Here is a 14,739-nt window from a genome sequence, read left to right on the forward strand (position 1 = left end):
GGCATCTCCCTCTTGTCCATTGCGGGGAAGATTCTGGCCCGCGTCCTGCTCAACCGCCTTCTCCAACATCTTGAGCAAGGTCTGCTCCCAGAAAGCCAGTGCGGCTTCCGTGCTGAACGTGGGACCACGGACATGATTTTTGCTGCGCGCCAACTCCAGGAAAAATGCCAGGAGCAACACAGCGACCTCTTCGTGACCTTTGTCGATTTAACCAAGGCTTTCGATACGGTCAGCAGAGAAGGCTTGTGGAAGATCATGGAGAAGTTTGGCTGCCCCAACAAGTTCATCACAATCGTCCGGCAGTTCCACGACGGTATGATGGTGAAAGTTCTGGATGACGGTGACGACGAGTCGGAGGCCTTCCCAGTGACAAATGGCGTCAAACAAGGCTGCATTCTTGCCCCGACTCTGTTCAGTATGGTATTCTCTGCCATGCTGACAGATGCCTTCCGTAACTACGAAGAAGGAATCCACGTCAGGTACAGGACTGACGGCAGGTTGTTCAACCTTAGGCGCCTGCAGGCAGTTACATAGGTGCGAGAGACTGTCATCAGAGACTTCTTGTTTGCTGATGACTGCGCACTCAACGCCAGCACAGAGCAGGAGATGCAGCGTGAAATGGACTGCTTCTCACAAGCCTGCGACAACTTCGGTCTCACTATCAGCACCAAAAAGACCAAAGTTGTGTACCAGCCTGCCCCAGGAAAGCCATACCAGAAGCCGCCCATCACCATGAAGGGCCAGAACCTCCAGGCAGCTGACAACTTCACCTACCTGGGCAGTATACTCTCTCGCGCAGTGAACATAGATGCTGAGGTCAACAACAGGATTGCCAAAGCCAGCGCCGCCTTTGGGAGACTCCGTGAGAACGTCTGGGAGCGGAGAGGACTCAGCCTTACCACCAAGCTGAAGGTCTACTGTGCAGTGGTCCTTACCACCCTCCTTTACACCAACGAGACCTGGACTGTCTACAGCAGACACGCCAAACAGCTCAACCACTCTCACCTGAGCTGTCTCCGCAGACTCCTCCACATCAGGTGGCAGGACAAAGTCCCCGACACGGAAATCCTGGAACGAGCTGGGCTCTGCAGCGTCTACACCCTCCTGCTGAAAGCCCAAGCCAGGTGGGCTGAACATGTGGTCAGAATGCCAGAGAGCCGATTGCCTAAGCAGCTGCTGTACGGAGAACTGTGTCAGGGCAAGCGCTCAGTCGGGGGGCAGAAGAAACGTTACAAAGACTGCCTCAAAGGCTTGGGTGTCGACATTAACACGTGGGAGACGCTTGCCCTCGGCCGTCCAGCTTGGCACAGCAAGATCACCACAGGAGTCCGTGCAGCTGAAGTCAGGCGCATCATCGAGGCGCAACAAAAGCGTGCTGTGCGCAAGGCCCGAGCAGCGTCCACAGCGTGCACGACAGCACCCACCCACTTGTGTCCCACATGTGGGCGAGCCTTCAGGGCCCGGATTGGCCTCATCAGTCACCTCCAGACCCACACCAATCTCCCATTTGACTTTGAAGCCATGGTCATCTTCGACTACGAAGGACGAACAACAACAACAACGACATGGTCATGTGCTTTGGTAGGTGAATTAAATGGCTGACTATTTTATAAATGGAAAGAAAATTAAAAAAAACTGAGGTGCAAAGGGATTTGAGAGTCCTTGTGCAGGATTCCCTAAAGGTTAATTTATAGGATGAGTCTGTGGTGAGGGAGGCAAATGCAATGTTAGCATTCATTTCAAGAGGACTAGAATACAAAAGCAATGATGTAATGTTGAGACTTTCTTAAGCACTGGTGAAGTCTCACTTGGAGTATTGTGAGCAGTTTGAACTCTTTATCTTAGAAAGGATGTGCTGAAACTAGTGACGGTTCAAAGGAGATTCATGAAAATGATTCCAGGATTGAATGGCTTGTCATATGAAGAGTATTTCATGGCTCTAGGCCTTTATTCACTGGAATTCAGAAGAATGAGGGGTGACCTCATTGAAACTTATTGATGGAGTGGATGTGGAAAGTATGTTTCCTATGAGGGTAGAGTCTAAGAACAGAGGACAGTCTCAGTATAGAGGAGTGTCCTTTTAATACGTTGATGAGGAGGAGCTTCTTTAGGCAGAGAGTGGTGAATCTGTGGAATTCTTTGCCACAGGGAGCTGTGAATGCCATGACTTCATGTATATTTAAGAGAGAAGCTGATAGATTCTTGATTGGTCAGGGCATAAAGGGATATGGGGAGAAGGCCAGAGATTGGGGCTGAGTGGAAAATTGGATCAGCCATGATGAGATGGTGGAGCAGACCAGATGACCTAATTCTGCTCCTATATTTAATGGTCTTAACCCATGACCTCTAGTTGTAGTATCACCCAACCTGAGTTGAAAAATACTACTTGCATTTACCCTATCTATACCCCTCATAATTTTGTATACCTCTACCAAATCTCCTCTCAATCTTCTATGTGCCAAGCAATAAAGTCCTAACCTATTCAATCTTTCCTTATAACTCAGGTCCTTCAGTCCCAACAACACCTTTGTAAATTTTCTTTACATTTTTTCCTATAGGTAGGTGACCAAAACTGCATAACTGTCTTACCTTGGTCGCAGAGTTCAGTGCTGTGCCAATAATGCTGCTCTCCTTGGCCATGGTATCTCTGGGGTTTATTTCAATGGTGCCCCTGCAGCCTACAATCTGCAGAATAAACACATGCCAACTGCAAGGACAAAAATCTCTGACAATTTCAACAGATTCTGAGGAGACTTCAGCTGAGTGTGCGGGGTGCCGGCTCAATGGCAGCTATATTTCATTAGGAGTTTTGGTATGTCACCAAAGACACTTGTACTATTCCACAGATGTACTGCGGACAGCATTTAACTGATTGCATCACTGTCTGGTATGAAGGGGCCACGGCACAGAATCGAACAAGCTGCATCCAGCTCCATCGTGAGCACCAGTCTCCCCAGCATCGAGGACACCTTCAAAAGGTGATGCCTAAAAAGGCAGCATGAACCCCATCACCCAGAATATGCCGTCTCCTCATTGCTACCATCAAGGTGGTGGTACAGGAGCCTGAAGGCATACACGCAACGTTCTAGGTACAGATTCTTCCCCTCAGCCATCAGACTCTTGAATTTATGTTTTTTATTATTATGCATTGCAATGTACTGCTGCTGCAAAGCAATAAATTCCACAACAGATGCCAGTCCAATCTGGACATCAGAAGCTTGGAGAGGAGGGGACTTCAATCAGGTCCACTGTCCGAGGACAAAAGACAGAAGCGAGTCACAGCAGTGTAATAGAGCTTTGATAAGTGACCAGTCAGCTGATTAGTAAGAGAAAATTAAAGGAAGGCGGGGTAAATGCAGCAGCCTTCGTCTGAGTGAACATAGTCAGAGTGGTGATCGTCGAAGCTTCAATGAAGAGAGGCTTCACTCAGAGAAAGCAAAAGAAAGAAAAGCTCTTTCTTTCATTCTCTGCTTTATATCTGTTCAGCTAGAACAGTAGGGATGCCAGACAGGATAGTGCAATGCTTCTCTTGTGGGATGTGGGATGGCAGGGAGACCTCCAGTGTCCCTGACAACTACAACTGCGAGGTACATCCAGCTGCAGCTTCTAATGAACTGCGTTAAGGAGTGGGATCTGAAAATGGATGAACTCCGGATCATTTGGGAGGCTGAAGGGGGCTATAGGACATGTAGAGATGTAGTTACAGCCAAGGTGCAGGACACAGGAAATCTGGTGACAGTCAGAAGGGGGAATGGGGTTAAGGAGCCAGTGCAGAGTACCCCTGTAGTCATCCCCCTCATCAACAGCTATTTCACTTTGGATACTGTCGAGGGTGTGGGGGGAAGACCCAACAGAGGAAAGTTGCAGTGGGCAAGTCCCCGGCACTGAACTGCCTCTGTGACCCAGAAAGTAAGGGCAGAGTGGGGGGGTGGGGGAGAAGAGGCATGTTGTGATGGTAGGGGATTCATCAGTTAGGGGAGTGGACAGGAGGCTTTGTGGGTGAGAACAAGATTCCCGGATGATATGTTGTCTCCCGGCTGCCAGGGTCCGGGATAGCTCGAATAGAGTCCTCAGCATTCTTAATTGAGAGGGTCAATATCCAGAAATAATGGCCCACTTAGGTACCAATGACACGGGTAGGACGAGTGATTAAGTTCTGCATAGTGAGTTCAGGGAGTTTGGTGCTCAGTTAAAGGGCAGGACCTCCAGGGTTGTGATCTCAGGATTGCTACCCATGCTATGTGCCAGTGAGGCCAGAACCAGTCAGATTATATAGTTGCATACATGGCTCAGGAGTTGGTGTACAAAGGAGGGCATAAGATTTTTGGATCATTGGGCTCTTTACCTGTACAGAAAGGATGGTTTGCACTTGAACTGGAGGGGATCTAACATCCTAGCGGGAAGGTTTGTTAATGCTGGACAGTGGGGTTTAAACTAAAGTTGCTGGGGGATTGGAACCAGAGTGCCAGAACAGTTAGTGGAGAGGTTGTGGAGGCAGATGTTGGTAAGACCTCAGACAAAGTCAGGAATCAAGAGGTTGAGCATGGTACAACTAGTGTCCTGAGCTGCCTGTATCTCAATGCAATAGGTATCGTAGGAAAGGTGATAATAGTGCTGAGGATGAGGTAGCTGGTTTACAAACAGAGGCAATGTGTAGTGAGGAGAGGCTGCTGACAGGGCAAAATTGTAGTCAACAGGATTAGTTGCAACGTAAAAGGTGGACTAAATCATAAAGGGTGAATACAGGACTGAAGGTGTTGTATTTGGACTGGGGCAGTATATGGAATAAGGTAGATGAACTTGCAGCACTGTTACAGATTGGTAAGTATGATGTTGCGGGCATCACTGAATCATGGATGAAAGAAGATTGCAGTTGGGAACTTAATGTCCAAGGAAGGCAGAGGGTTGGCGATGCTCTGTTGGTAAAAAAAAAATCAAATCAAATCATTAGAATGAGATGACATAGGGTCAGAAGGTGTTGAATCATCGTGGACAGAGCTAAGAAACTGCAAGGATAAAAAGACCCTGATGGGAGTTGGATACAGACCCCCAATCAGTAGTAAGGACATAGCTTACAAATTGCAACTGGAGATAGAAAATGCAGCCAAAAGGGTAATGTTACAATAGTCGTGGGGATTTCAATATGCAGGTAGATTGGGAAAATCAGGTTGGTGCTGGATTCCAGGAGGGGGAATTTCTAGAGTGCCTACGAGATGGCTTTTTGGAGCAGCTCATGAGTAAACCCACAGCTATTCTGGATTGAGTGTTGTGCAATGAAGTAGAATTGATTAGAGAGTTTAAAATAAAAGAATCCTGAGGGGAAAGTGATCATAATGTGATCAAATTCACTCTGAAATTTGAGAAAAAAGTTGGGCAGAATTGATTTGGCCAGGGATGACAGCAGAGCAGCAATGGCTGGAATTTCTGGAAGCAATTTGGAAGGCAGAAAATATATATAAATCCCAAAGAGGAAATAGCCTTCTAAAGGAAAGATGACACAACCATGGCTAACAAGAGAAGTCAAAGCCACCATAAAAGCCAAAGAGAGGGCATATAAATCAAAAATTAGCATGAAGTTAAGAGGATTGGGAAGCCTGTAAAAATTAACAGAAGGCAAATAAAAAGCCATTAAGAAGGTAAAGATGGAATATCAAAGTAAGCTAGCCAATATTAATGAAGATATCAAAAGTTTCTTCAGAAACATAAAGTATAAAAGTGGATAAAGTAAGACTGGATATCGGACCATTGGAAAACAATGCTGGAGAGATAGTAATGGGGGACAACAAAATGGCAGACAAACTGAATAATTATTTTGCATCAGTCTTCATAGTGGAAGCCACTAGCAGTATGATGGAAGTTCCAGGTGTCAGGGATCATGATGTGTGTGAAGTTACCATAACTAGAGAGAAGGTTCTTGGGAAACTGAAAGGTCTGAAGGCAGATAAGTCACTTGAACCAGATGATGTACATCCCAGGACTCTGAAAGAGGTGGCTGAAGAGATCGTGGAGGCATTAGTAATGATCTTTCATGAATCAGTAGATTCTGCAATGGTTCAGGAAGACTGGAAAATTACAAATGTCATTCCTCTCTTCAGGTAGGGAGAGAGGTTGAAGAAAGGAAACTATAGGTCATTTAGCCTGACCTCAGTGATCGTGAAGATGTTGGAGTCGATTGTTAAGGATAAGGTTTCATGATACTTGGAGGTGCATGATAAATAGGCCGTAGTCAACATGGTTTCCTCTAGGGAAAATCTTGCCTGACAAATCTGTTGGAATTCTTTGAAGAAATAACAAGCAGGGTAGACAAAGGAGATTGGTGGATGTGCGCTTGGATTTTCAGAAGGCCTTTGACAAATTACCACATGAGCCTGTTTAACAAGCTACAAGCCCATGGTATCACAGGAAAGTTTCTAGCATGGATAAAACAGTGACTGATTGGCAGGAGGCAAAGAGCGGGAATAAAGGAAGCCGTTTCTGGTTGGCTGCCGCTGACCAGTATTATTTCACACGTCTGTGTTGGAACCAATTCTTTTTCTGCTTTATTTCAATTATTTAGATGATAGAATTTAAGGTTTTGTTGCAAAATTTGCAGATGATATGAAGATAGATGGAGGTGCAGGTCATTTTGAGGAAGTAGAGAGACTACAGGATTTAGTCAGATCAGGCGATTTGGGCGAAGAAATGGCAGATTGAATACAGTGTTGGGAAATGTATGGTCATGCACTTTGGTAGAAGAAATAAATGGGTTGTCTATTTTTTAAATGGAGAGAAAATACAAAAAGCTGAGGTGCAAAGGAACTTGGGAGTCCTTATGCAGGATTCCCTAAAGGTTAATTTGCAGGTTGAACCTGTGATAAGGAAGGCAGATGCAATTTTAGCATTCATTCCAAGAGGACTAGGATATAAAAACAAGGATGTAACGTTGAGACTTTCTAAAACACTAGGGAGGCCTGACTTGGAGTATTGCAAGCAATATTGGCCCCTTTATCTTAGAAAGGATGCGCTGAAACAGGAGAGGGTTCAAAGGAGGTTAACAAAAGTGATTCCAGGATTGAATGGCTTGTCATATGAAGAGCGTTTGATGGCTCTGGATCTATATTCGTTGGAATTCGGAAGAGTGAGGGGTGACCTCATTGAATCCTATTGAATGGTGAAAGGCCTTGATTGGTCAGGCATGAAGGCCTGGATGGGGAGAGGATGTTTCCTATGTGGGGTGGGGCAAGAGTCTAAGAACAGAGGACACAGCCTCAGAATAGAGGGGAACACACACAAAATGCTGGAGGAATTCAGCAGGCCAGGCAGCATCTATTGGCAAAAAGTACAGTCGACGTTTTGACTGTACCTGGTCTGTTGAGTTCCTCCAGCATTTTGTGTGTGTTGTTTGGATTTCCAGCATCTGCAGATTTTCTCTTGTTTGTGATCAGAAAGCTGTGAAATTCTTTGCCACAGGTAGTTGTGGAAGCCAGGTCTTTATGAATATTTAAAACAGAGTTTGCTCGATTCTTGATTGGTCAGGGCATGAAGGGCTATAGGGCAGGAGATGGGGGTGACAGGAAAATTGGATTAGCCATGATGAAATGGTGGAGCAGATTCAATGGGTCAAATGACCACATTCTACCACTGTACCTTATGGTCTTACATGAAACCTGAATCCGATTCACTGGGGACTTTCTGGGTTTACAAACTAAACAGACTGCAGTGTGTGGTCTTTGCTAAAATATTAAAGGTGACACAAATTGGGTTGTTAACAGATTAAGGCAGAGGGATTTACTTATACTTCCAGAACGGGAGGGTTTTTGAAAGAGGCTGTCCCAGAGGTAGTGAGTTCATTGGTCATTCTGTAAATCGGGAATCTTTCCTATAGAATGGAAGGCAACAAAATGTGAATTAGTTACTTTTAATTTTTATTTTATTTAGAGACACGGTGTGGAACTGGCCCTTCTGGCCCAATGTGCCGCACCATCCAGAACTCACCTGTTTAGCCACACCTCCCAGCAACCTACCAACTTAATCCTGGCCTAATCAAGGGATAATTTACAATGATCAATTAACCTACTAACCAAAGCATCTATGGATTGTGGGAGCAAACCAAGGTACTCGGAGGAAGTACAGGGGGAATGTACAAACTTCTCAGAGGACGCTGAGATTGAACTCTGACACCCCAAGCTTAATAGCATCACATAACCACTACATTATTGTGGCGCCCATAATGTGGGGAAACAGTTAATACAATTAAACAAGGCCCTGGCAAGATTGTACCTGCATATAATGTACAGCCTGGTCTCCAAAGTTGGATTTAGAATTTGATGTTGGGGAGGGGGTGGGTTTGATATCTAAGGGGGGATTTGGGGTTTGATGTTCCTGCTTTGGGGGGGGGGGTTGATGCTGTTGTTGCTGCTGCACGATTTTTTTTCATGTGGGAGGTGTTTGATGATCATGTTGCCGTACTTTCTTGCTGCAGTGTTAGTTTTGTGTGTGTGTGTGTGTGGGGGGGGGTTGGGGTTGCTCTTGCCTTTTTTGCGGTTTGTCTTTGTTTGTGTGTTGGGGAGGGTTGATGCTTATCTTTGAACGACTTCTATGGTTTTCTTTGTTTTGTGGCTATAAAAGATGAATCTCAGGAGAATACTGCATATGTACTTTGATTATTGGATTGGGAAGCCTGTAAAAATTAACAGAAGGCAAATAAAAAGCCATTAAGAAGGTAAAGATGGAATATCAAAGTAAGCTAGCCAATATTAATGAAGATATCAAAAGTTTCTTCAGAAACATAAAGTATAAAAGTGGATAAAGTAAGACTGGATATCGGACCATTGGAAAACAATGCTGGAGAGATAGTAATGGGGGACAACAAAATGGCAGACAAACTGAATAATTATTTTGCATCAGTCTTCATAGTGGAAGCCACTAGCAGTATGATGGAAGTTCCAGGTGTCAGGGATCATGATGTGTGTGAAGTTACCATAACTAGAGAGAAGGTTCTTGGGAAACTGAAAGGTCTGAAGGCAGATAAGTCACTTGAACCAGATGATGTACATCCCAGGACTCTGAAAGAGGTGGCTGAAGAGATCGTGGAGGCATTAGTAATGATCTTTCATGAATCAGTAGATTCTGCAATGGTTCAGGAAGACTGGAAAATTACAAATGTCATTCCTCTCTTCAGGTAGGGAGAGAGGTTGAAGAAAGGAAACTATAGGTCATTTAGCCTGACCTCAGTGATCGTGAAGATGTTGGAGTCGATTGTTAAGGATAAGGTTTCATGATACTTGGAGGTGCATGATAAATAGGCCGTAGTCAACATGGTTTCCTCTAGGGAAAATCTTGCCTGACAAATCTGTTGGAATTCTTTGAAGAAATAACAAGCAGGGTAGACAAAGGAGATTGGTGGATGTGCGCTTGGATTTTCAGAAGGCCTTTGACAAATTACCACATGAGCCTGTTTAACAAGCTACAAGCCCATGGTATCACAGGAAAGTTTCTAGCATGGATAAAACAGTGACTGATTGGCAGGAGGCAAAGAGCGGGAATAAAGGAAGCCGTTTCTGGTTGGCTGCCGCTGACCAGTATTATTTCACACGTCTGTGTTGGAACCAATTCTTTTTCTGCTTTATTTCAATTATTTAGATGATAGAATTTAAGGTTTTGTTGCAAAATTTGCAGATGATATGAAGATAGATGGAGGTGCAGGTCATTTTGAGGAAGTAGAGAGACTACAGGATTTAGTCAGATCAGGCGATTTGGGCGAAGAAATGGCAGATTGAATACAGTGTTGGGAAATGTATGGTCATGCACTTTGGTAGAAGAAATAAATGGGTTGTCTATTTTTTAAATGGAGAGAAAATACAAAAAGCTGAGGTGCAAAGGAACTTGGGAGTCCTTATGCAGGATTCCCTAAAGGTTAATTTGCAGGTTGAACCTGTGATAAGGAAGGCAGATGCAATTTTAGCATTCATTCCAAGAGGACTAGGATATAAAAACAAGGATGTAACGTTGAGACTTTCTAAAACACTAGGGAGGCCTGACTTGGAGTATTGCAAGCAATATTGGCCCCTTTATCTTAGAAAGGATGCGCTGAAACAGGAGAGGGTTCAAAGGAGGTTAACAAAAGTGATTCCAGGATTGAATGGCTTGTCATATGAAGAGCGTTTGATGGCTCTGGATCTATATTCGTTGGAATTCGGAAGAGTGAGGGGTGACCTCATTGAATCCTATTGAATGGTGAAAGGCCTTGATTGGTCAGGCATGAAGGCCTGGATGGGGAGAGGATGTTTCCTATGTGGGGTGGGGCAAGAGTCTAAGAACAGAGGACACAGCCTCAGAATAGAGGGGAACACACACAAAATGCTGGAGGAATTCAGCAGGCCAGGCAGCATCTATTGGCAAAAAGTACAGTCGACGTTTTGACTGTACCTGGTCTGTTGAGTTCCTCCAGCATTTTGTGTGTGTTGTTTGGATTTCCAGCATCTGCAGATTTTCTCTTGTTTGTGATCAGAAAGCTGTGAAATTCTTTGCCACAGGTAGTTGTGGAAGCCAGGTCTTTATGAATATTTAAAACAGAGTTTGCTCGATTCTTGATTGGTCAGGGCATGAAGGGCTATAGGGCAGGAGATGGGGGTGACAGGAAAATTGGATTAGCCATGATGAAATGGTGGAGCAGATTCAATGGGTCAAATGACCACATTCTACCACTGTACCTTATGGTCTTACATGAAACCTGAATCCGATTCACTGGGGACTTTCTGGGTTTACAAACTAAACAGACTGCAGTGTGTGGTCTTTGCTAAAATATTAAAGGTGACACAAATTGGGTTGTTAACAGATTAAGGCAGAGGGATTTACTTATACTTCCAGAACGGGAGGGTTTTTGAAAGAGGCTGTCCCAGAGGTAGTGAGTTCATTGGTCATTCTGTAAATCGGGAATCTTTCCTATAGAATGGAAGGCAACAAAATGTGAATTAGTTACTTTTAATTTTTATTTTATTTAGAGACACGGTGTGGAACTGGCCCTTCTGGCCCAATGTGCCGCACCATCCAGAACTCACCTGTTTAGCCACACCTCCCAGCAACCTACCAACTTAATCCTGGCCTAATCAAGGGATAATTTACAATGATCAATTAACCTACTAACCAAAGCATCTATGGATTGTGGGAGCAAACCAAGGTACTCGGAGGAAGTACAGGGGGAATGTACAAACTTCTCAGAGGACGCTGAGATTGAACTCTGACACCCCAAGCTTAATAGCATCACATAACCACTACATTATTGTGGCGCCCATAATGTGGGGAAACAGTTAATACAATTAAACAAGGCCCTGGCAAGATTGTACCTGCATATAATGTACAGCCTGGTCTCCAAAGTTGGATTTAGAATTTGATGTTGGGGAGGGGGTGGGTTTGATATCTAAGGGGGGATTTGGGGTTTGATGTTCCTGCTTTGGGGGGGGGGGTTGATGCTGTTGTTGCTGCTGCACGATTTTTTTTCATGTGGGAGGTGTTTGATGATCATGTTGCCGTACTTTCTTGCTGCAGTGTTAGTTTTGTGTGTGTGTGTGTGGGGGGGGGTTGGGGTTGCTCTTGCCTTTTTTGCGGTTTGTCTTTGTTTGTGTGTTGGGGAGGGTTGATGCTTATCTTTGAACGACTTCTATGGTTTTCTTTGTTTTGTGGCTATAAAAGATGAATCTCAGGAGAATACTGCATATGTACTTTGATTATAAATGAACCTTCGAATCTTCCGGGAAGAAGACAGCCCGGTCAGACACAGCAGCCTCTTGGGAGCTGACCAAAGGTTTTCTTTGTAAAGTGTGATCATCAGATGCTGCTGAGCTCCAAGACCTTCAGGTGCTGCGGGTCTACCCCATCAGTAAGCTGTTCCTTGATCAGTGGAGCCAGCCTGGGTGCAGATTGTGTTGCTGTCTACTACTCAAAGGCATCAGAGTTGTGCACAAAGGTAGTGTGCAGTGAAACTGAGGGTGATTATCTTGGATTTTTCTCTTGTGATCATAAGGCCCTGTTGGACATTGATAATGCAAGATGCTGCGGCCTGTTTCCTTTGTTTCGTGATGCAACAGGCAGCGTGGAAGCTGTGTGGCCTCGGTTATAGCAAAGACTAGGCCTCAAGTCACGGGCGTGCCTGCTGCTGCAGCTCAGGAGAGGAGACGCCAAAGGTGGTGTAGCATGGCATCCGTGCTCTGTTGGGGCTGCCTCTCCTGTCAGTGCTACCCTCCAGTGTTCGATCAGTGGAATGACAGTCTGGATTCGGGAACAGTACCATCAATTTGCTGGACATGTCAATCAGGGTCTTGGACTATATATGTGTTTTTATGCATGAATGGAGTAAATCTTCACTACATTGGGTTTGCCTTGTGCGGGACTATCGAGGAGACAAAGCATGTAGTGCTGCATACGCAGGGCCCTTAGCATTGTCAATGATCCCTCCCATCCATCCAACAATCTCTTTGAATCCCTACCATCAGGTAGATACTGTAGCATTAGTACAAGGACTGTTAGGATGGGAAACAGCTTCTTCCCCCAGGCCGTACTGAATTCCCTGCCACCACCCAGGTCTCATCACACATGAAGCACCAGTAGTGTTACACTGTTTACTTTTAACTGGGTCATAAGTGCACCTATTATTTGTGGAGATATTACTTTATGTGTTGTATGCAAGTTGTATGCATTGTGTTGTGCACCTTGGTCCAGAGCAACATTGTTTCATTTGGTGAAATGCATATACCGTTGAATGACAATTATCTGGACTAAACTTTAAAGTTTATCAGGATGAGAGATGATCATATTGAAATTTACAAAACTCTTCCAGAGTTAGATGAGGTGGGAGTTGCCTGTGACTAAGGAGTTTAGAACTAGCTCACTGCCTCACCAGAGTAGCACATCAGTCAGCAGAACACTATTACAGCTTGGGCCATCGGAGTTTAGAGTTCAATTCTGATGTCCTCTGTGAGAAAGTTTACACATTCCTGCTCATAACTGCGTGGGTTTCCTCCGGGTGTTCCGGTTTCCTCACGTAGTCCAAAGACATACCGGTTTAGAGGTTAATTGGTCATTGTGAATTGTCCTGTGATTAGGCTAGGGTTACGTCAGTGAGTTGCTGGTGGTGCAGCTAGAAGGGCTGAAAGAGTGTGTTCCGCACTGTACCTCTAAGTAAATAAAATAAATAGAAATTCCTTTACTAAGGTTGGGGATGAGGTGGGAATTCTGTGTCTCTGATGGCTGTGGAAGTTCAGACAGAGTTCACGCAGATATTGTTGAGTTAGGGAAGTGGTGCTGAGATAAGCCGTGGACCTGAAGGTCCGAGTGGTCAACTGGCTTCTGGAGGCAGCTTGCTGAGGCTGACGTCAGGAAGCTCTCCCCACCGAGGGTGGGGTGGGGCCTCTGTCTCCAACAGCACAGAGTCTTCCAAATCAACCAGCTGAGATGATGTATCTTTGGTGGATGATGGTGTGCAGTGTGGTCAGAGAGCTGCCGGGATACGAGGGGCTGAATCACCCCCTACGATTTAACGCGCAGCGCCGGTAGCAGATACACTCACTATCACTCGCCCGCCATTTGACAGAAGCTGTAGGTCACTGTTCAGGTTCACGTTGGACAACATCTCGATGATCACGTTCACTCCACGACCTCCTGTATCATGCTGGCAGGAAGTGCACACAACTGATTAGCTACACGGTAATACCAGGGAACACTTACCAAGCTGCACGCAGAGAGTGGCGAAGGCCTGTTACTAGTGTAGGAAGGTGGGGAGGCCAAGTTAAGGCATTAAGTTCCAGTAAGATGGTGGTGCACTTGTTTGCAATGACCTCACTGGGTCCAAAAAATGGTACATATCATTGTCTCAAATGCTCTTGTGATTGCAAGACCCTGTTGGACATTGGTGACATAAAATATTGCAAATACTGCAAGTCTAGTTTATTGGTTCATAGGCAATAACAATGGGTTCAGTTGCAACACGAACCAGACCGTCATGCTGTGAATTCGCCTGGCACAGCCACCCAGGGGAGCAGGCATAGAGGTGGTGTGGGAGAGAACAGAGGTGTAGCGGGTGCCCTACAATCCAGGCTGGATTGGGGGCTGGTCCTTGCAGGCCAGCTCTCCCATCGGGACGCCTCTCTAGTGTTTGCTCCCTGAAAGACAAGCTAGGTTGCCTTCATCTGTGGCTGACACTGCTTAAGATGAGGAACTGTTGTGTGTTTGTTTCTGCATGAACATGGCTGTAGGACAGGGGTTCCCAACCTTTGTTCTGCCATGGACCTGTACCATGAAGAAAGGGGGCCTGTGGACCCCAGGTTGGGAACTGCTGCTCTAGGACAACATCTATGCACCATCAATCTACAGGCCATACCACCTGAGCACTTGTATCTGTTATCTACTGTGTGTGAAAGTATGCATTGTGTTTTGCACCTTGGCCCCAAAAGAACACTGTTTTGTTTAGCTGTATACATGTGATATCGGAGGAACTCAGCGATCAGGCAGCATCCATGGAAATGAATAAACAGTCGATGTTTCAGGCTGAGACCTTCCTCAGAACTAGAAAGGAAGGGGGAAGATGCCAGAATAAAAACATGGGGAGAGGGGTCAGGAATCTGATAGGAGAGGAGAGTTGACCATAAGAGAAAGGGAAGAAGGAGGGAACCCAGAAAGAGGTGATAGGGAGGTGAGAAGAGGTAAGAGGCCAGAGTGGGGGATAGAAGAAGAGGGGAGGGGGAGAGAATTTTTTTTTCTTTTCTG

General features: G+C 45.3%; 2 protein-coding genes across 5 annotated transcripts in view; one reads left to right on the forward strand and one right to left on the reverse strand.

The window, feature by feature from the left end:
* The window catches only part of lrriq3 (leucine-rich repeats and IQ motif containing 3), an 88,849-nt gene that overhangs the window by 62,080 nt on the left and 12,030 nt on the right, over positions 1-14,739 (forward strand). The window lies entirely within an intron of this gene.
* cryz (crystallin, zeta (quinone reductase)) overlaps positions 1-14,739 on the reverse strand; it is a 43,973-nt gene that overhangs the window by 6,353 nt on the left and 22,881 nt on the right. For both annotated transcript variants that reach the window (XM_072273261.1, XM_072273262.1), the window contains exons 7-8: positions 13,544-13,645; positions 2,590-2,685 (exon numbers count right to left, since the gene is read on the reverse strand). In XM_072273261.1, coding sequence (XP_072129362.1) covers positions 2,590-2,685; positions 13,544-13,645 — 198 coding nt within the window. The remainder of the gene's footprint in view (positions 1-2,589; positions 2,686-13,543; positions 13,646-14,739) is intronic.

The sequence above is a fragment of the Mobula birostris genome, chromosome 12 (genome assembly GCF_030028105.1).
Source record: "Mobula birostris isolate sMobBir1 chromosome 12, sMobBir1.hap1, whole genome shotgun sequence".
In the NCBI taxonomy this organism is placed as follows: domain Eukaryota; kingdom Metazoa; phylum Chordata; class Chondrichthyes; order Myliobatiformes; family Myliobatidae; genus Mobula; species Mobula birostris.